The 21,047-nt window shown below is 40.1% G+C and overlaps 1 protein-coding gene across 1 annotated transcript; it reads left to right on the top strand.

Annotated features, from left to right (window-relative positions):
- The first annotated feature begins 3,724 nt into the window (after positions 1–3,724).
- Positions 3,725–21,034, top strand: CSGALNACT1 (chondroitin sulfate N-acetylgalactosaminyltransferase 1). The gene is made up of 8 exons (XM_003205463.4): positions 3,725–3,976; positions 5,618–6,534; positions 12,649–12,865; positions 14,204–14,305; positions 14,965–15,143; positions 15,548–15,642; positions 18,072–18,153; positions 18,514–21,034. Exons 2-8 carry the CDS (start codon positions 5,901–5,903, stop codon positions 18,795–18,797), a joined length of 1,593 nt encoding a protein of 530 aa, XP_003205511.1. The 5' UTR covers positions 3,725–3,976; positions 5,618–5,900; the 3' UTR covers positions 18,798–21,034.
- The last annotated feature ends 13 nt before the right edge of the window (positions 21,035–21,047 follow it).

Here is a 21,047-nt window from a genome sequence, read left to right as displayed (position 1 = left end):
AAAATATATATAATATATATTATATTTCATAGTGTCATCAAGGATGGAAAAGACCACCTAGATCTTGAGCTGCTGGAGAGGAGCACTGCAGAGAGGGACCTGGGCGTCCTGGTGGACGACAGGTTGGCCATGAGCCAGCAGCGTGCCCTCGTGGCCAAAAAGGCCAATGGCATTCTGGAGCGCATTAAGAAGAGCGTGTCCAGCAGGTCGAGGGAGGTGATCCTCCCTCTCTACTCTGCCCTGGTAAGGCCTCATCTGGAGTACTGTGTCCAGTTCTGGGCTCCCCCGTACAAAAAAGACAGGGATCTCTTGGAAAGAGTCCAGCGGAGGGCCACAAAGATGGTGAAGGGCCTGGAGCATCTCCCCTATGAAGAAAGGCTGAGTGAACTGGGTTTGTTTAGCCTTGAGAAAAGACGACTGAGAGGGGACCTGATCCAGGTTTATAAATATCTGAGGTGTGGCGGCCATAGCGGTGAGGCCAGTCTCTTTTCAGTGGTACGTGGAGAAAGGACGAGGGGAAACGGACATAAGCTGCAGCACAGGAAGTTTCGCACGAATGTGCGTAAGAACTTCTTCACGGTGAGGGTGACGGAGCACTGGAACAGGCTGCCCAGGGAGGTTGTGGAGTCTCCTTCTCTGGAGATATTCAAGTCTCGCCAGGACGCCTACCTGTGTGACCTGGTGTAGGGAACCTGCTTTGGCAGGGGGGTTGGTCTCGATGATCTCTAGAGGTCCCTTCCAACCCCTACAATTCTGTGATTCTGTGATCTTCTAGTCCAACCATCAACCCTTCACCACCGTATGCACTAAACAATGTCACTTGGTACCACTACGCATTTTTTAATATCTCCAGGGAACAGTGACTCCACAACCTCCCTGGGTAGAGTGTTCCAATGCCTCACGACACTTTCTGAGAACAATTTTTTCCTAATATCCAACCTGAATCTCCCTTGGTCCAACTTGAGGCCATTCCCTCTAGTTCTATTACTAGTTACATGGGAGAAGAAGCTGATGCCACCTCAATAGAGCTTCTGTCAGGAAGTTGTAGAGAACACTGCGGTCTCCCCTGAGCCTCTTTTCCAGTCAGAGCAATCCCAGCTCCCTCAGCTGCTCATCGTAAGGCCTATGCTCCAGATCACCTCACCAGCTCCATCACCCTTCTCTGGACATGGTCCAGGACCTTGATGTCTTTCGTGTAGTGAGGGACCCAAAACTGAATGTAGTGTTTTAGGTATGGCTTTACCGGTGCTGAGTACAGGGGGACAGTTACCTCTATGGTTTTACTGATGATACCATTTCTGTTACAAAGCAGGATGACTTTGGTCTTCTTGGCTACCTGGATACACTGCTGGCTCACATTCAACTAGCTAGATGTGATTTATATAAAAAATTGATAATAATCAAAATGTATCATTTTAATTTAGCGTTTTGATTCTGGACACAATTTTTTTTTTTATTGCATGAGTGTCTTTTCAACAGCAAACAATGCAGAAAGATTATGAAGGTACATCTAGTCAGTTTATCAGACAGGATCTTTTCTTTATCCAGCTTTTTGTATAATTTAGCACTGGGTAGCTGATAAAGATGGGATGCCCTGTGTTAAAAAGTATTGAGAAATCATAATTGAGCATTAAGAAGAGAATTTATTTTTGCATTCCCTTTACTTGCATCGTAAACACTTGTGACACTGGATTTTGATCCCTAAGACATGTTCCATGGTGATGAGTGGTCTGGGTTTCTCTCTAATAAGAAGGTTAGGAGGGTAAGGGCTTTTTCTTTATCCTAACATTTAAAATAATTTGGTCAGTGTTATGCACAGTCCTTGTAATTCAAAAGCTCAAGGCAAATGCTAAGTGGCTGCAGTACTTTTGATTATTTTTTTGGTAAGGTACTTAGTCTGTGTGAAACATCTGTTTCCTTCTCCCTGCAGCTCATTTTGATGGATAGTATGATTCTAATAACGCACGCTGCTGTTCAGTGAAAGTGTCTCAAATGCCTATGTGAAAACTAATTGCAGCTTCTGCCATTCATCATATTCTCTAAAAAAAAATTTTTAAACATTTAAAATCTAAAATGGGAATAGCCTGTTACACTTGTGACAGGGAGCTGTGGCAGAAAGTACACGAAGATAAGGAGTCACTTAGCATTTGCCCATGCCATATGTGCTGAGGCACTGCTGACTCCGTTCTGCTGTCCATTTCAGTCCTCTGTGTAATGAATAAGGAGAGTGTAGAGCTCAGAGGAGAGAAATGCATATAAAGATAGATTGCTTATATTGTTTTGAGCTTCCCTTCTGCATTAATTCACACTTGGATTTTTGAGAGCCAAAACTTCTGGCTTGAGACACGCTTCTTTTCAGAGCAGAGATAAATTTATTGTACCTCTGCCATCCATTAAAAATGAAGATAGTGGTGAGTAACAGCAGTGAGTAACTGAGTGCATGCCATCCAAAATTTCAAGCCAACTTTGCTAAGTTTTGCCACTTCGTATGCCTGAGTACAGCACCCTCTGTTGTACAGAGCAGTTTCCACCGCAGTAACAGAAGTTGCTGCTTTGTTTAAATAATTTTTGGGCCCAGACTCGCTGAAATCATCTGAAAAGCACCTTTGTGAGCTGGGCTGATCTCTGGCTGAGCTAGCAGGTTGAGCTGAGGTTGAAGATGTTTTTACAAACAGAGGCTTTTTTTGAACTTATGTTCTTTTCCTTGGCTATCAGACTAACTGCTATGCATTCGTTAAAGTTCCTTTAAAGCTTAATACTACTTGATGCAGCTGACTGCTGTAAAATACAGAGGCATTATTGTCAGTTCCTGGAAAAATCTGGCACTTCATTTTCTCTCTGCTTCATCTCAGGCTCTCAGTTAGTGTGAAACTCTAGGTCTGGTGAAATCAACAGGATGGTTGTTAGGAGTTCCTATCCCTGTCTTCCTGGTACTGTCTATGCAGCTGAGATATTGTGGCCACAACCATTTCTGGTATTGACTTAATTTGCTTTTTTTGGCAGTGGTACAGATGAGAACTGTTTCCACAAGCATGTCTTAGAGACAGTGGTACAGTAGTATCTCTATGTTTAAGTGTCAAATGCTGCCTACAAGATGGTGTCACCAAAGGCACCAGTCCAACTTAATAAGACAGCTCTCAGAGTAGAGGGCAAATAATGAGTGCTTGTTGTTAGGATGCCTCTGATTCTGATGGAGAAATCCTCATGGCTTCAATTTCTGTTTATGAGAACACTGTTTCAAAGGATGGAGCAACTAAGTTAATTTATTGTCCTGAAATGTGTTTCAAGAGGCTTCTTTGGTAAGTGAGATTGCAAACTAGAAAGCTATAAAGGGAAAGAAGTATCCTGAAGAGAGACCCAGTATTTTTGAGCAAACATAGCTATATATGCATGTGTATTTTAAGGTCAAAGTTTGAAGAGCTCTTTACTCAAAACCTGAATCTGATTTTGCTTATAGAAATCATGTGTTTATCTAAGGCATTGAGATGTAATTTCAGTTTATACCATGTTAGCACAACTAATCCTTTCAGTGATGTTCGGATTCTGCCAATTCTGTCAATGGACTAATTGTGTGAAGTGAGGCATACAAGCACAGCAGTGTTTTATGTACTACATCTTACCACTTCCTGACTCTGTCTCACTACCTTCTTGCAGTCCTCTAGCCAGATCTGTTGTACAGTTAGAAATGCCCAGCTTTGACAAGCTCTTTTTGCATTGCAGGAAGCCAACTTTTATAGTGCATCCATAGGAAGCGTCTCCACTACACCCTTTCACCACGCAGGAGAGAGACTGAAGATGTAGGCAGCTGGCAAATGTGAAAGCGATGAAGAGGTGTTGTGAGGCTGACAGTGCTTTTTATAGAGCGTGTGTTTTCTGGGAAGACGTAAGAAGGGAGATAAACAAGTGATGACTGTGGCAAGCTGAGAAATAGCTGCGGCAGACCAAGATGTGCCAAAGAGAAGATCACTGCAAAAAGGTAAGGATGCCAAAACCATCCTATCCTTCTTCCTCCTGCTTGATTATTTTCTTCATCAGTGATTCTTCCTTTGAAAACACTGATGTTTTCTGGAGAATCTTGTGAATACTAAATAGCTATTCAGCGTTACTTCGAGGAAAAACACGGTAGTATTTTTGTAGCTCACTCTAGCCCCCTCAATTCCTTCTTTGTTTTTTTTCTAGCAGCTCTGCGGGCTGTTAAAATATTGAAAATAGTTAAGAGATAAAGAATATCCCCTGGATAATTCCTACACAGAGAGTAATAGTCCAGCAAGACACTGGTGTTGGGCAGGGGAAATGGATGTAGAAGTTGATCGAGTCTTACAAAAGACTTTTTGGCTCAAGATTAGAAATAACTCTGAAAAGCATATTTTCTCTTAAGTAAGTTGATTTTACTTAAGGGTCTGCCAGGAAGGATGTATGACTAACAAGACTAGAAATTTGTTTCAAAAACTTGTGTCATAATGTCATGTATGCATCCAAAGGGAGACTGGAGGTTAATTTATGTTCAGGTCTAACAATGCAGTGTGATTCAGGATGTTATTCAGCCTTGGCCTAAGTCTGTCAGCCAAACAAATGGTGAAATTCTTTTAATAGGTGTGGAATTATGCTATGACTGAGGAATTTTTAAAATCGCAGTGGTAGTGTTGTCAGCCTGACTGTTTTAATGTAGTTTACAGCTAGGTCAGTATTGATGTTCAGTCATCTAATTTTTCTTTCCTGTTTTAACTGTACTGAAGGTAGTCTTAGCAACAGATAATTTTGAGTTTTAGTTTCCCTTATTTAAAAATGCATGTGCTGGTTTTCCCTTAAACCTTCTCAGTGGTCTTCACTCCTGGGCATAGAGTGCATGTGTGGTTAACACAGCAGCGCCAGGCATTGTTGCAAGGCTTATTCCATGTTATGAGTAATGGAAGAGTACCTTAGAAGGCGAGGGTAGTGTGCAGTAGTGACAGTCTTCTAGGTGGTAACAAAACCTCTGAATTTTGGGTAAGACTTAATCTGAAAGCTCCTGGAAAACCCTGTCCCTAGTTCTCTCTGTTTCATGGGATCATCTGGTAGGTTATGTCAAACTAAGTCTTGGTTTTAGCAGTTGGCCTTCTAGTTTCTTGGTTCTCAAATTCACTCCAAATGAGGCTTCATGTATTTGAACAGGAACACATTTTCAACCTGATGTTTTGGAAAACATGTCCCTGGAAGCTGAAATATATGTCTTAACTATGGGACCAACTGCCTTCAAAATTTGAGTGCTCCAGGATTTGAGAACTTGAAGGGCCAGCATTGCTCAGATAACCTGAGCACCTTAACATCTGACTGGAAAGTAATAGTAACAGATAAGGACTTCCTAGCAATTTTAAAGCATGACAGGCTTGGAGACCTGGACTACTTTCTGGTTGGCAATTGTCATAGTCTTGTTGATGAAAATTAAGCCTGTGCACACAGAATTGCCTGTGTAATGGTCTTAGGACCTTTTTAGTCTTAGCACAAACGCTTCATGACTCTGAGATCTACCAGAGTGACTGGGAAATGACAGTAAGTTATTAGAATGCTCTTAAGCATCTGGACTGAATGACCAAATTTTAGTGTGTCTTAATAACTGTCCTTGTTATTTGTCTTACAGGTCCTCAGCCTCCATCAGCCACCAGCCACATTGTAGCAGTGCAGGTGTTGCCATGAGGATCAGGAGGTGTCCTGTCTGCTTTGCTGTTTATCTTTTGATCCTGCTGGGTAACACGAGAGAGAGCCTAATATGTGGGCAGAGCACACACTTTAAGAGAACTGTCAAGCCAGTTGCTGTACATACATGCTTCTGAGTAAAAGTACTCCAAATCCAGGGGACTCTGTGGCACTGAATGAATGTAAGAACTGGTGCGTTTGTTGGGTTAGACTCTACTTTTTGAGAGATGATGCTCCGACGTGGATTTCTTGTATTTGTCCCTCGACTTGCAGGCCTGCTGGTGGTGGCCTTTTGCTCTGTGTCCATCATTTATATGTTGGCTTGCACACCCAAGGGTGATACTGAGCAGCTTGCCTTGCCCAGGGTTCACAGTCCGACTGCAAAGGAGGGATATGAAGCTATTCTGCAGGAGCGAGAAGAGCAGCACCGCAACTACATCATCAGCTTGAAGAAACAAATTGCCCAGTTGAAGGCTGAGCTCCAGGGCAAGAGTGAGCAGCTTAAGAGCATGCAGGACCAAAACCCAAACCCTTTGGACATTCGTCTTGACCACAGTAACCCAGAGAAGGCCCAGGTTAATCTGCTGGCTTTCCTCCGTGCCCAAATAGACAAAGCAGAGGTGCACAGTGGTGTTAAGCTGTCCACAGAGTATGCAGCTGTACCCTTTGAGAGCTTTACCCTACAGAAGGTGTACCAGTTGGAGACAGGGCTGACACGCCACCCGGAAGAGAAACCTGTGAGGAAGGATAAGCGAGACGAGCTGGTAGAGGTGATCGAGTTAGCTGTTGGGAATTTGAACAGTCTGGAGGGAGACAGCAATACAAAGCACCATGTATACACGACTTCTGACTTTGTTGAAGGTTTGTATGCAGAGAGCAGGTTTGAGTTCTCCTACAGAGCTGGTGAGCTGGTTCAGAGAAGTTGCCTTACTGAGGGAGATGGGATAATGTTATAGCACAGATGTATGGGACACGGTTAGTGCTATGAGCCAGTGGGGCTGTCTTGGATACAACTGTAGGATGACAGCTTGTCTGGGGAACAGGGATTTGTGACGGTGGAACCTGTCAATGTGTCATAGTGACCAGCGGTGCGTGCTTACAGTTCACTAGTCACATGGGTGCTTCAGAAGTGACAGAGCAAGGAATAAATGACCAGGCTGCAATCCCAAGTTTGTTACCAGTATTAAGATTGACAGCTCCAATTCAAATTGAAACAGTGTGACTGCTCTGAGTTGAAAAGCAGGAAACTGTGCTGCAGAAACACATAGGACAAGATTTCACAGGCCTTGGTTCCAAAGACTGATGATTATTTATTACTGACTAAGAAAGCTACATGTTAATTTGTAACATGGTGTCCTGGTTTCACTTTACAGAAGCTGGCGCATTACCTGTTTTGCTGTTCAGTAGGGTGAGATTTCATCCACAGCTGTCCTAGCTGAGTTTATACAAGAGTGGGAAATTATTTTCCTGATCTTTAAATGTTTTTACTGCAGATTTAGGAGGCATTTTGGTAAGATGCCTGCCTTTTACATCTTTATTTTACTGAAAGGATCAGGGCGTGGGCAGAGATCCAAGAAATGCTTGTCTACTTGACTGAAGCTACACACTTCCAGTTTGCTTCCTTGTTTTTGTTCATTTCAGAACACGTTTCTACTGCAACATTTCTTGCCAGGTACAGTGCTTCATGTTCCAATGAAGTTATTCCTTCTGTTAAAGTGTTGGTTTTGTTGTTGTTGTTGTTGTTGTTGTTTGTTTTGTTTTGTTTTGTTTTTAATGCACAATCAAGGGTATTTGCCTGGCTACCAGTGGACCAAGGCAGAAACCCATGTGTGTAAAGGCACGTGGAAGGGGTCTATGTTGGAGCACAGCAGTTATTGGTATTAGCTAGCTGACACAACTGACTCTTTGTTTTTTGCTAGAGCTGCTCAAGACAACTCAAGTTTTTATAGGAGATGTGTTGAAAGTAACAAAACTTAATTGTAGAAGCTTTATATCATCCAGCTGTTTTAGAAATAACAGCATGCACAAGCTATGTGCCTCCCTTATCTAGAACACATGGTTACTGCCTTTGTCTTAAGATTGGGCAAGTGGGAGGAATGAAATTAAAAATTAGGTAATCAAGGTCAGAGACAAGTTCAAAACCTGAACTGTTGCTGTTCATGTGACACTTGTCTTTGTTTTTACCCATATCAACAACTTTTGACACTGGCTCGAGTCCTGATTACTCAGGTGTGTTGTCAATCCTGCAGTTTAGCATGCTTAGCGTATTAAGTAAAGCAAGTAAATCTGATTTATTTGGGTGTCTTGTGTGGATTTCTTTATCCTTGTAATTTGTTACCCACCATCAGTTTTTCAGTGCTAGGCCATTGCTAATGTATAGCAGTAGACAGAATGTGTCTACTGCTAAATATGTGCATACTCCTATGCAGGGTACACAGAAAGAAGGTATTTCTTCAAGTGCTTACAGTTAATGGAAAGTGTTTCATTTCTGTGACTGTGATATCTTCAAGTGTTGCATCCTCTGCAGTTTATAGACAGAAGCACTTGTGCACAGGAATTAGACTGTGACCCTACTACCTTACATCCGAGCAACTTCCCTGTATGGAGATTTGCTGTTAACGTGAAATTTGGATATGCTTCTCAGACAGTTCTCTTTCCAAGAGTAATAGCTGACACGTGGTGGAATTTTCCATTTTTTTTTCTTGCTCAGAACTAAAAGAAGCACACCTTCCCTTGGAGCCTGAAATGTATCAATCTGGCTACTGCTCTGCTCTTCTCTGTTTACAGAGAGACACTTGGACTATTCAGCTGCAATAATCTTGCCCTTGGCTCTTTGTTCATCACACTCTCTATTCCAAGTTCCTGTATTTCTTCCTCAAGGAATTGCTAAGTAACAACACGAAATCTGTGTATGATAAGCAGGCAAAGAACTATTGTTTCCAACTGGAAGCCAGTTGTTTAGTGGGCAGAATAGCAGGTTAGATCATTAATTTCTGTCTGTAGGTTGCAGTACAGCTGAACAGGTTTGGAAGTCCATCACTTATTTAAAGATGAAGGTAATAATTTGAAGATTCTCAAAAGCGTGGGCAGTGTTAAAAATGGGAGCACTTCAGAAAGATTTTTTTTTTTTTTTAAATCAAAAATGCTGTTATAGTACTGTCAAATATGTAGTACCATAACTTTTTTTCTACCTATAATATGTGGCTATCTAATCACTGGAGCTTTAAATAAGAAGTGAGACAAATAGAAAGGAGTGGCTCTACTTCCTTAAATTGTCAGGGACCAGTTATAGGCTATCCAATGCATTTTTACCCTGGAAACTTAATGGGAGAAAGGATAATACCTTTCCATATAAAGATTTTCTTCTTTTTTTTAACTCTGTGCAGTAGGAAGGCCACTGTAATATTGAGTTGCAAAGGGAATGGTTAATGCTGATAAATCCTGTAAGTGATTCCTGCATCATCCAGCAGAATATCAGTTGAAGGCTTGCATGTAGTCATGGAATCATTAAGATAGTCTAGGAATCTAAGATAGTCTAGGCCACCCATCCACCTACCACCAATGTTTCATCCAGGGAATGTTTCTATTAACAATGGAAAACTTGAAATCTATCATCTCAGTGGAACTGAGGCTAAAATTGACATGCACTGAACAGCATTTTGATCAAGTTGCATGACTGTTTACTAGTTTTCACAGATGATGTAGCTCTGTGAAGCTTGTTTGCCTGCCTTAAAGAATAGAGATCGGATAGTTCATTTCTTCAGAGTGCCATAGGAATTGCTGTCCCAAATACTGAACACTTACTGCTCTTTAGTCAATCCTTCAGTCTAGGTTGTTGTTTTTCTGATCACTTCCTTTTTGCTTCATGTTAGCACTAGTCTCTCTGCTGATCCACAGCTGCTGTTTAGTTTCCTATTTGTATGGGGTTTTCAAAGGGCTTTCCTTCCTACCTCTGTGAGGAGCAGTGCAAATGCTGAGGCATCTGCTGTGATGGAAGCCATAGGTGGTTAATTGGCCTTCCTTTACCCATTGTGAAGATGTAGCTTTTCCAGACTACCATATTTTCAGGAACAGCCCTTTCAAGAAAGGTTTTTCTGGTTGGTTGCTTGGTGTTTTTGTTTTTGTTTTTTAATTTTTATTTTAAGATTATTTTTCCCCCATCCTTTAGCTATCTCTTAAAATACAGTGTTTGCATCTTTAAATCAAATAGAACGTCCTAATGGCAAAAGTGATGTAGTGCCTTTGGAAATGGGGAGTGAGGGGGGGGGAGGGGAACATGTGAAAGGCAAGATATTCTGCTGTGTGAGTCCCCACCATGACTAAAGACATTCAGGCTCATTTCCCAGTCTTGCTTCCTGACCTTGGGCAAATCACATTGCTTCCTTTTTCTAAAAATATTACATTAACACCTGAACTGGGAAAAAGTTTTTTTTTTTTTTTTTTCCTTAAACAAAACCAAAAAGAAACAAACGAAGCCCAGATGGTCATACTCAATGCACATTTAAACTATGTTTAATTACCTGTCTTAAGCTTGCATGCAGTTCCCTTAAAGGTAAAATGTTAGAATTATTAATTTCTGGATTGCCACCTTGCACAAGAGAACTTTGCCTTTGCCTGGGCTTCTCGCTTTCAGCTGTGCTAGAAGTCTTGAACTGAACTGTGGTGCTAGAAGAAGTCTCTGTTGATGTGTGTATAGCATTGGATATAGGGACCCTTGGGACACCATATGCACTCTACCTTAAGGAGCCTCTTGCTTATTTGACAAAGCTTCCTCAATTTACAAGTACAGTATATATCACTGGGGAAGTGGTATTTATGAACGCATTGTTTCTTGGCTGCTGCAGGAGAGGATGTAGAGAAGTTATGAATGTCACCTGGTAGGTGTTATTAAATTGGTTAATCATATCTTTGCTATTATGAAAAATGTTGGTTCACTAAATCAAAAATGAAACATTCCTGTCTACTTTTCTCTAGAGAAAGTGTATATCAGACTTAATTTAGTTTTTTGTTTATCTTAACGTCAGAAGGCTATGTAATTCTTCCACAAAACAAATGTCCTTGGCATGGCCTATGTTAAGGAAAGAGTACACTCAGCTATACACTCAGATTATCAGCAGGCTTTATGTAATAGTGAGTAAGAATTCAGAGGCCCAGATTTCCATTTTCTGACTATCAGAAAGAGGAAATGTAAGAACAATTAGATCTCCATTCAGATGATATCCATTGCAGGTTCAAGTTGAGTAATGGTAGTTTATGGCTTGTATCTTGGGCAGACAGACGGAGAAAGCTAGGGAGAATCAAGAGCACAGTTCTGAAAGATCAGCAGAAATATAAAGATGTGTATTCTGTGTTGTTGGAGTCCTGTGTGAAGCTGGAGCAACGGAGCATTTGTTCAGTAACCTGGTATTAAAGATAAAACATGAAAGATACAATAGGTCAGTATTTCTGCGTAGAGTATTGAGCAGCTGAAGTGCACAATTAAGAAAAAAAACACTTAAGCAGTGGCAGAGAAGATAAGACAAGCCCACAGATGTTCTTGCCATACCAGTGTTAGACCTACAACACAAAATGAAGAGCTTATGTCACTTGGCCATTCAAAGAGTTTTTCAATACAGAATGTCAAACTGTTGTTCATAATCAGGTAAGGAAGAAAAAAAAAGTCAACCTGAGGAAAAACAACCGTGTTTTCCTTGATCGTTGAATTTCTGAAAGGGAATGGAGTGGAATTAGACTTCTCTGCCAATTAAGTAGCTGAGATATTTACAGTGGGCTGAAAGAGTTGTGAAAAATTAAATGCTAGCTCTTCTTAAATGTAGTGGATAGGACTAAGAAAATGTTTTGAATATGCACTGCAGAGCCAGAAGCATGGATATGGATATGAATGGATAGCAATTAGGGCCTTTTGGCCATCTGTGTGACATTTAAGGTATCAGGAGTGCTTCAGTAGAATGTGACTGTTACTGTTACAATGCATGCCAGCCTTCAGCATGGGGCCAGTTTCACTCATGGAAGAAGTTTAAAGTTCGTTCCATGTAGTAAACAAATAAATCCAAAAATGCTCTCTACCAACTATACCAATCCTGTTAAGAAATGTGTATGTGGCCTTCACTGAACAGCACCTGCTTTAATGTAATGTCTAAGCCACGTTTGTGGTGGTGTTTCCTCACACAGTCACACTGGAGCAGCTTACAGAGGGGTTGGCCTGTGGCAGAAATGGACTTGTTGCTGTCTGTTTGAGGTAACAGTCCTTGGCTACTTTGTATGAATTAAATATCCTTTGAAGCTGTCCAACACAGCTGAAGGATTTGTCATGCTTCTCCTCTGTGGCAAATGCCACGGTGTCATCCTTGCAGACCATTGCCCAGGAGTGGGCATCATTGCCACGAGGAAAGAAAAAGTCTCTGAAGAGTTAAGGAACAGGAGAGTTTTGTCCTTAACAGCCACAGGTGAAGCTGATGGCATCTGGTTTTATTACAAGGCTTTTCAGAGTGTCTCCCCTAAAGTAAGAAATGAATGCATTGTTTAGGAAGTGGCTTTTCTGGAAGATGCCCTAATCACTCATAATACCAAGAGGCAGGTTGCCTTCTACGCTATCTCTGCATCACTGTGCATGCTGTGTTCTGGGATGGACAGGGCATGGTGTGCAACTAGATCAGTCTGGAGGAAAAAAAAAAAAAAAAAAAAAAAAGGACAGTGTGTCTGCAGGATTATACTGTGTGAGAGCAAATGGTGACCTTCAGGGTGCTGTAACTCAGCCAAGTGTAGGTGTGCATCTGTTAGAATACCAAGTAACTCCTACAGCCCAATGCGTTGTCTGACTGCCTCCTACAAATGATACTGAATCACATAATGGTTTAATAGCAAATATTTCATGCCTCTGCTGCTTTTTCAGCTTAGATGTAGCCCATGAATCCTTTTTCTCTGTCCTAGAGCTGAGTTTTACTCCTAAATCCTCTATCTCTTGTCTTCACGCAGGGATCTATCGCACAGAAAAAGACAAAGGCACATTGTATGAGCTGACTTTTAAAGGGGACAAAAAACATCAGTTCAAGAAGGTTGTTCTATTTCGGCCGTTTGGCCCAGTAATGAAAGTGAAAAATGAAAATGTCAATATGGCTGACTCACTTATTAATGTCATTGTGCCATTGGCCAAGAGAGCCAGCAAGTTTCGTCAATTCATGCAGAATTTCAGGTAGGTCTCCATCCCAGTGCTGCCTCTCCTATATGTTACTTACTAAGTAAGATGCAACTTAAGGAGTTGTTGAGATCTCCCTCAGTAAAAGTTATGGTATGTTTACAGAGCATTTTACTGTGTGTTTAAGAAATCATTTTTGAGGCTAAAGAGAGTGAAAGGCATTTGATTCTTAATGCATTGTGTTTAGCAGTAAAAGCAACTGTATTTCAGTCATGAGGATTTCTGATTTTCATGTATCACATAATCACAGGATCATAGGATTGGAAGGAACCTCTGAAGATAATCCAGTCCAACCCCCCTGCTGAAGCAGGTTTCTGAATAGTTTGTAGCACCTGGCTTGCACTAGACACATATTGCTTTGTAGCAGTGTAAGAATTTCATGCTGTCAGTAGCAGAGAAATGTTTTTAATGAAAATAGAGAGTTAGTGCTTCCAGACATTTTGCCAGGCTTTATTTGGGAAAATACTAAGATAATAGAAGTCAGAAAGGAAATATATTCAAACTTCAGGGTAGTTAGGAGTTGTTAATTTTCAAGTCCTTTTCATTTTCAATGTAGATATGGTCTTTGGAGTTAAGATGTAGTTGAAATGTAGCTTTAAATAGTTGCCTAGAAAAGGCTGTCTTAGCAACAGATACTGACTCCTGCAATGGGATTTATTTTGCTAATTACAGCCATCTATAAATAGGCTCCTTGTCTAGATTAACCATCTGAGAGACGTTTGTTTTAGAATGGGAGAAATCACCTCTGGTCATGCTGATCTCTACTGATTAGAGGAAAAAGTCTTGCTGATTAAACTTTGTACAAATATGGCACGTGTTGTGTTAGGTCAAAGTAGTTGTACCCTTAGGCTTTTGACTTGGTCACCAGGTGATACTTGACTTTACGAAAAGTTCCCTAGCAAAATGACAAAGATCTGAACTTGTAAGTATCCATTATATTAAAAAAAAAAACAAAAACAAAAAACAAACCGAAGTTAAGAAGTAGAGATTGTATAGCCTGTTTAAAATCCCTCTTATCGTGATCTTATAAGTGGCACAGTTAATGCCTGCTGGATCGTTCTTCTTGGATCTGGATGAGGGTTTTAAACAATGCTCTATTAAAATAGCACACACTGTTTACAGAGTTGTTATCCAACCTGCCTAAAAGTTAATTAGTCTGCAGCCTCTTCTAGCAGAGGCAGTGAACCCCTTAGTCAGTGTAGAGATCTCTGCTCGTGAATTTTGCCCTCAGGAATGCCTTCCAAGGTCCACCCTACACTGTCTTTCCCAGGAAGTGCTGGTTACTGAAGCACGCTAACTTCTGGGACAAGATATAAATGTGTCTTTGTTCTCTAGGGAAATGGGCATTCAGCAGGATGGGAGAATTCACCTCACAGTTGTTTACTTTGGAAAAGAACAAGTGAATGAGGTCAAATCTATACTTGAAAATACCTCCAAGTAAGTATCTGAGTATCTGATGTATGAACAGTGCACACAGTTATTGTATTATGAATTGGAGACTCTTTTTAAAAAACAAAGAAGCCCTTAACTCATTGGAGAAAAAAAACATTCTTTGTTTGTATCAGTTATAAATGATGTTATTCTGGCAGTTTTTTCTGGATTTTTGAAGGTGACTTTTCAACTGTGAAGTCTGAAGGCTGCCTTTCAGAAACAGGTACAATCTAGTAGAGCATACAGAACCTAGATGCTTTTGACCATCTTACCAAAAAAATCTTGTCTTGATCAGCTTTGTAATAATCTCTATGCTGGAAGAAGACCCTTACTTAAATAGTTACTGTAGGTAATATGGCCACAGGTATTTTATAGCTGCCTGCTAAAGGAATACGTCTCCTGTTAAGCTTCATGGGATCTTTATAAGGTCTGCCCAAGGAACGTCTCTGACAGGAATGCCAGCATAGTCATAAGCAGGTCAAGCTCTGAAAGTACGCATAGTGGAAATCTCCTCAACACTTTAAGAGCTCGTCTGTTCCCCTAAAGTGCTTTCAGAACCCTGGTATGGTAAATTTCTATGTTAGTTGTCACATGGTGGATTCTCATCTCAACTTGCGCTAAGAGCTGGAAGTGAGCATATGCTGACAAATATTTTCCTACCCTAGATCAACCAATTTCAAGAACTTCACTTTCATCCAACTGAATGAAGAGTTTTCCAGGGGCAAAGGATTAGATGTTGGTGCTCGAGTTTGGAAGGGAAGTAATGTTGTTCTCTTTTTTTGTGATGTGGACATATACTTCACAGCTGAATTTCTGAACTCCTGTAGATTGAACACACAGCCAGGTACTGCTACTCTGCTTTCTGCAAATCCACTGTGCCACTGTGTAACACTTCACTACAGTGTTCTTGTATTTGAATTGGTGATGAAGCTGCTGTAAATCACTCTTAAAACTTAGGGAACTAAGTAAGACTAAGATGGAAATACCGTTGCTGGTTGGCTTTTAAAAGGTTACAGCACCCCCACACCTACTGTAATTGAATTCCTTGCCTTTGGCACCTCAATTTTCTGGACCTGAACCTTCTTGTTTATTATATCCTCACTTTAGTGTTCTCATGCAAAGAATATAGGCTGAGTTGAAAACTTATTTGACTGTACGGTTTTGATCTAGTCTAGATTGCATCTTGTAGGTGTGAGAAATATTTTATACAATTTAAAAAACAAATAATTAACCCACTGTCATTTCCAGGAAAGAAAGTTTTCTATCCTGTACTCTTCAGCCAGTATAATCCCAGTATAATTTATGGCCATCAAGATTCCATCCCATCTTTAGAACAGCAGCTGGTAAGTATATATTTTTTATGCCTGCTTTTATATGTACAAAATTGTCAATTTGAAACAGTGCATGTGCTCTTAGGAAGTTTTTCCCTATTCCTTGTGCGTAGCGACATGCGTAAGAGTGCTATGAAGACAAAATTAAGTATAACGATCATCTCACTGTGAATTCTGCAGTTATTTCAGCCATAAAAATATATTGGTACCATTCGTTTTAGCCCACGTTTGTTACTTTATACCTGGAAACTAAGATTTTCAATTTTATCTGCTGCTCTGTCAGAAGGAATTTTTTTTAATTAGCTAACAACTTGCCCATGGCGTGTTGTCTTGGGGTAAAAGTCCCTGATGCTGCTCTCATCTCTTCTTCGCACTACTTCTTTTCCTTACATCTTGAGAAGTTGGTGCTTGCCACAGCTGCTTCTCTTGTTGCAGGTGCTGCATCTGCCAGGGTCTGTCCTGTACTAGGCTGGGCACTCTTGCTGTAGCTGAGAGTTAGGTGGTGTTGGAAGCCCAGCAACAGTCACAACTGAAAAAAAACAGACAATCCTTTTTTTTCTTTCTAAAATAAAGCGTACTTTAGACTACTGATGTAGGGAATAAGTTGAAAGATCATGGCAGTGTAGCACCTAGGGATTAAAAGATTACTTCCTCATTCACAACAGTTATGAAAAGACAATCTTTTTTTGAAGCTGTCATGCTTAAAATTCATTTTAAATGTTGTTGAAGAGTCTGGAACATCCTTTTTACTGCTTTTGTCTCAGAGGAAACCTGCTGTGGCAATATTATAGAATTTGCTTTAGCTTTTCTCTCTGATGAGAGTATGTTAGAGATCCTCAGGCTTGTAAACACTGTTTGGAAAGGAAATAGAGCTTAGCTCACAAACTCTCATAAATTCCACAAACTGCTTTGTCAGGACTGTGCAGATATTTATAGCTAATACTTGAATCATAAAGTGTGATGCTTATTTCAAAAAAGCTTCTTGATTTCAAAAAGTACTGCCAATCTCATTTTTATGTAGATTTTTATATTTTCAGCCCACATTAGTTCCTGGGCATGAGGCCAGATCTCTGCCATTAAAACAAGACAGTTAGCTCTGTCCCAGTACTCGTGTTGCTGAGAAAGAAAAACTTATAAAATCTTTGAAATAAATTGATTTGTGCAGAAGCTATTTGCGCTCATGGGAAATAATAATGCTAATGCGTATGAGTAGCTTGCTTTGAGGGCATAACTATGGAGATTTCTTGTTACAGTGCAGACCTGAAAGATAAAATCTTAGTTACTTTTAATTGGTTTCTCTCATCGGCTTGGTTTTTTGGGGGGAGAGAAGAAACAAGAAAGAGACAGCAACAGGAGCAGTAAAATAAATAATAATAATAAAAAAGCCACTGAAATGACAAGGGTTATGAACAAAAGGGGGAAGGCATGAATGAGAAGCCAGGAGAGACTATTTTGGAATAGGAATTTTTGGTTAAGGAAATACTGCTGGGATTGATAAATCCAGAAATGGAAATCCTGCCTCATCTCCTGCAACTCTGTTGCAAAGGAAGCCGAAATTTTCAAAAATAGCTGCTTAAGTGTAGATTTGTAACCACTCCTTGAAGAGGGTGAAGTACAGCTGACTTCCTTAGAGGATTTAAATACCTGTCCCAGTTTGTTGAAATTCTTAGAGTTTAAATCACTCACACATAAGAATTATGACCTTGGTAATCTATTTTTGTATATTTGCTTTGAAAATGATAGCCATGGTCTCTAATTGCTCTGATTTTCTATCTATAATACACTATATTTTCTTAGTCCATTTCAGTAGTGTGGGCAGCATATCTGTTATGACAAAGACTTGTATGGAATATATATTTACATTTCTGGACTCTAGTTTTAGCTGGTAGCTAAAATAGTTATGTGATGAAAATTATCCTTACCACTTTTTAAATTTTGGTCAAAACTAAGTTAATCAAGAAGCTGTCATTTGTACAATCAGATCAGAACATCTGTTTTCTTCCAGAGCTCTTGTCCACAATCCAGATGCTACCCATCAGCTCTGTAGCAGAGTCTGGCTTTTCTGTCTTACCAGTATGTTTCTTACATGTGATTTGTATCCCACGAAAAATGATTTTGTATGTTGATGTACCTCTGAAGAAGCAAACTCCAGATTGTGGTGGGGATATTTCTCCATTTGGGCTACAACAGCAGGCAGGGAGCAAAACTTGATCTTTCTCTGTCAGGGGATTTATCCTTGCTATCTAATGACATGGTTGTTTTTCTGGGCAGAAGCGGGCTGTAAATATCTACGAATGCTGGTAGATCAGCTACTGATTCACATGGTGTAGAATAAATGGGCAGTTGTTTCTGTTTCTGACTGCATTTGGGAACTTGTTTCTCTGATGCTCATGCTGTAAGCATTTCTACTAACATATAAATGTTCCTTTCCCCTCATGCAGATTATTAAAAAAGAAACTGGATTTTGGAGGGACTTTGGTTTTGGAATGACTTGCCAGTACAGATCTGATTTTATCAACATAGGTAAGAATAATACGCTCAAATACATTGGCTGTTTTACTGAAATTGTAGTCAACTTTTCTTTCCCTGGCCAGTGTGTATCTATGCCTCTGTTTGCAGCAGTGATCTGGCTAGGTGTTCAGACTATTCCCAAGTGCCGTAGAGGTTACCAGAATCCAAGCACTGATTAATACAAATGAAGCAATTCTGGCTGGTGGTGAAAGATTTGAAGTTGAGGAATTTTGGACACTTTGTTGGCAGAAAGCATAGCTGTTTTCAAGGCCTGACTGGAGCTAGAAAACAGCAGTAGTGCAATTAATAGCATCAAATTTGGTAGTGGAAGATGAATATTTCTAGAGTTATTCTGGATTTTCTTTGTGTCAGGTGGCTTTGATCTGGACATTAAAGGCTGGGGTGGTGAAGATGTACATCTGTACCGCAAATACCTTCACAGCAATCTCATCGTGATCAGAACACCCGTCAGGGGTCTCTTCCATCTCTGGCATGAAAAACAATGTCTGGACGAGCTGACCCCAGAGCAGTACAAAATGTGCATGCAATCCAAAGCCATGAATGAGGCTTCTCACGGCCAGCTAGGGATGCTTGTATTCAGGCAAGAGATTGAAACTCACCTCCACAGACAGAAACTGAGCAGTAAGAAGACCTGAAGCCAGAAATTTCCTAACAAAAGATGGGTTAAGACTGAAAGAGAAAGAAGATTACAACGGGCTGGAAGCGAAAGCAGATGAGGGAAAGCGCTTGTCCTCACTTCTTCTGACTTTTCTTAATAGGGCTTTTAAATTCTCTATTAGCTTGTCCAGCACTTGCTTCCAGGGGAGACATGAACACTTGGTGAGATTAAAAGTCATGGAGACAATGAATGTTTCATAAATATCTGTGTGATACAGTAATGAAGGAGATGCTCTTCCACTGGAATGTTTGTAAGATGCATGCAGTTGTTTAAAAAATTGACCCTCCTGTGGAACAGTAATAATGAGCTATTTTCTACGTATCTAAGAAGGGCTATGTTCAAAGATAAAGAGTTCCTGCTCTGAAAAGGAAATCTGATGATTAACAGTGATTTGGAGTGACCAAAAGTCTTTTTTCCTTTTTGGGACTTGGGTGGGGGGGACAGCTGCAGTGTACTTACAGGATTATTCACCAGTTGATTCAGTGACAAGAGGCATTTCAGTGCTTTTTAAAATTCAGAAAGAGAAAACCTTGCCAGTCAACTGTGATTTTTTTGAGAACATGTGAGGTTAGTGTTGATTCTATTTTGTGGACAGTAAACCAAAAGCAATTGGCAGTATCACATACGTCTGTATCACATGAATCAGATGGTGTATTTCTGCTTTGGAATACTGTAAGTATCTCAACATTCTTTTTTTTTAAAATGGATTTGATTTTGCCCGGGAATTATGTTGTCAATACTTGGGCTTTCAAATTCTAGCCTTACTAGGAAACAATACAACCTTCCAATGCTTGGAAAATGCTCTGCAGATCTGTTTCTCCTGGATGGGACCTTTATTCAGATAAATGAATTGATTTTACTGTAGAATCTGAGTGCTGGAAAGAAGAAACGTATTTCATATTTCAACTTGGAGTACTGGTTTAGCAGGAAACTTGAAATTCTGAACGCCAGTTAAAAAAAATTAATGAAAACTTTCTTACTTTATACCAAAGTATTCCATCTGAACCAAATGTAGAATCTTGCCGAGGGTATAGCAGATTTTGTAATTAACAAAATAGATTTTTTTTTATGAATAACTGAACCCTGGAAATTCTCTTATAGTAATTGTGTGTGCATGAAATTAGCCACCTTAATGGATTTTTTTTTTTTCAATGATCTAAAACTGTTCCAAGTGAGCTATTGTTGTTGTGGATCGGTTTAATGCTGACTGCTGTTTATCATTTCAATGTTCAATAGCCAACAAAAAATGCATGGGTTTGTCAATCCCTTTTATTTACCTAAATGCTGTTTCTCCCAGTGGTCTCTTTGTTTTATAGCTTCACATTAGATCAAGGCTGTCTGAAATTAGATGCTGATGTGGTTTTGGGTTGTAAAAGCTAGGGGCAACAAGTATAAAAGATAGCAATTATGAATGAATAAAATGCCATTTGACCTTTTGCTGAGTGATAGGAAGAGTGCTCGTGAACCTCTCTAGAAAGCACTGCATGCAGAATCTGCAGAGAACGTGCTACTACTGTTAGTACGTCTTCCTTTGATGTACGTTTACATATTTGCCTTTTGTTAGATGCAAGTGATCTTCATTGCACTTTCCATGTGGAACACCAAACATGTCCCAGAGCAGTGCAAAAATAAACAAGGATCCACTGGAAAGAGAACTCTGTGCTTAGAAAAGAACCCTTAATGCATCACTTAAAATGCCGTCAGCAATAATTCAAGTAGATCTTCCCGTGAATGTTTTCATTTCCAGCATGTATGATACATGGTTTAAGTTAATCTCTTCTGATGAAGAAATCTGTCAAATGTTATTGTACTGGGAGGAGTCAGGCACATTGAATGCATCTGAGGGCTGTGATCCCTGCTGTTCCAAAGTGAAAGCTTTTCCTACAGTCCCATTTAACTTGGATTTGAAAATGGATGATGCATATAGTAGAAATTTCACAATTGCAACCTGCTTTGAACTTGACCTTGTCTATTTCCTGTGATATTTTCCATCATCTTCTGTTGGGTATAACCTAAGCCCTGAGCAGCTTAATGTTACTCTAAGGTTGGCAGGTCCTACATGTTGAGTATGCCTGGATGATCTCCAGAAGTCCATTCAAACCTATATTAGTTTCTAATTCTAAGCTTTGGGCATCTGTAAGTTCAACACATTGCTGCTTTGCGTATAGCACATCATCAAGCCCCTGTCAAAGTTGCACAAGTTATGGGTTTTGTTGGTTGTTTTTTT

The sequence above is a fragment of the Meleagris gallopavo genome, chromosome 4 (genome assembly GCF_000146605.3).
Source record: "Meleagris gallopavo isolate NT-WF06-2002-E0010 breed Aviagen turkey brand Nicholas breeding stock chromosome 4, Turkey_5.1, whole genome shotgun sequence".
Taxonomy (NCBI): Eukaryota; Metazoa; Chordata; class Aves; order Galliformes; family Phasianidae; genus Meleagris; species Meleagris gallopavo.
The sequence above is the reverse complement of the archived record's forward strand: the minus strand, read 5'-3'. Positions and strand labels throughout refer to the sequence as shown.

Bases quoted from the DNA above. Each gene is read 5' to 3' on its own strand.
- CSGALNACT1 (XM_003205463.4), top strand. From the start codon at position 5,901: ATGATGCTCCGACGTGGATTTCTTGTATTTGTCCCTCGACTTGCAGGC. The intron at 14,306-14,964 runs GTAAGTATCTGA...TTCCTACCCTAG, and splicing joins ATACTTGAAAATACCTCCAA to ATCAACCAATTTCAAGAACT. The intron at 15,643-18,071 runs GTAAGTATATAT...CCCCTCATGCAG, and splicing joins CATCTTTAGAACAGCAGCTG to ATTATTAAAAAAGAAACTGG.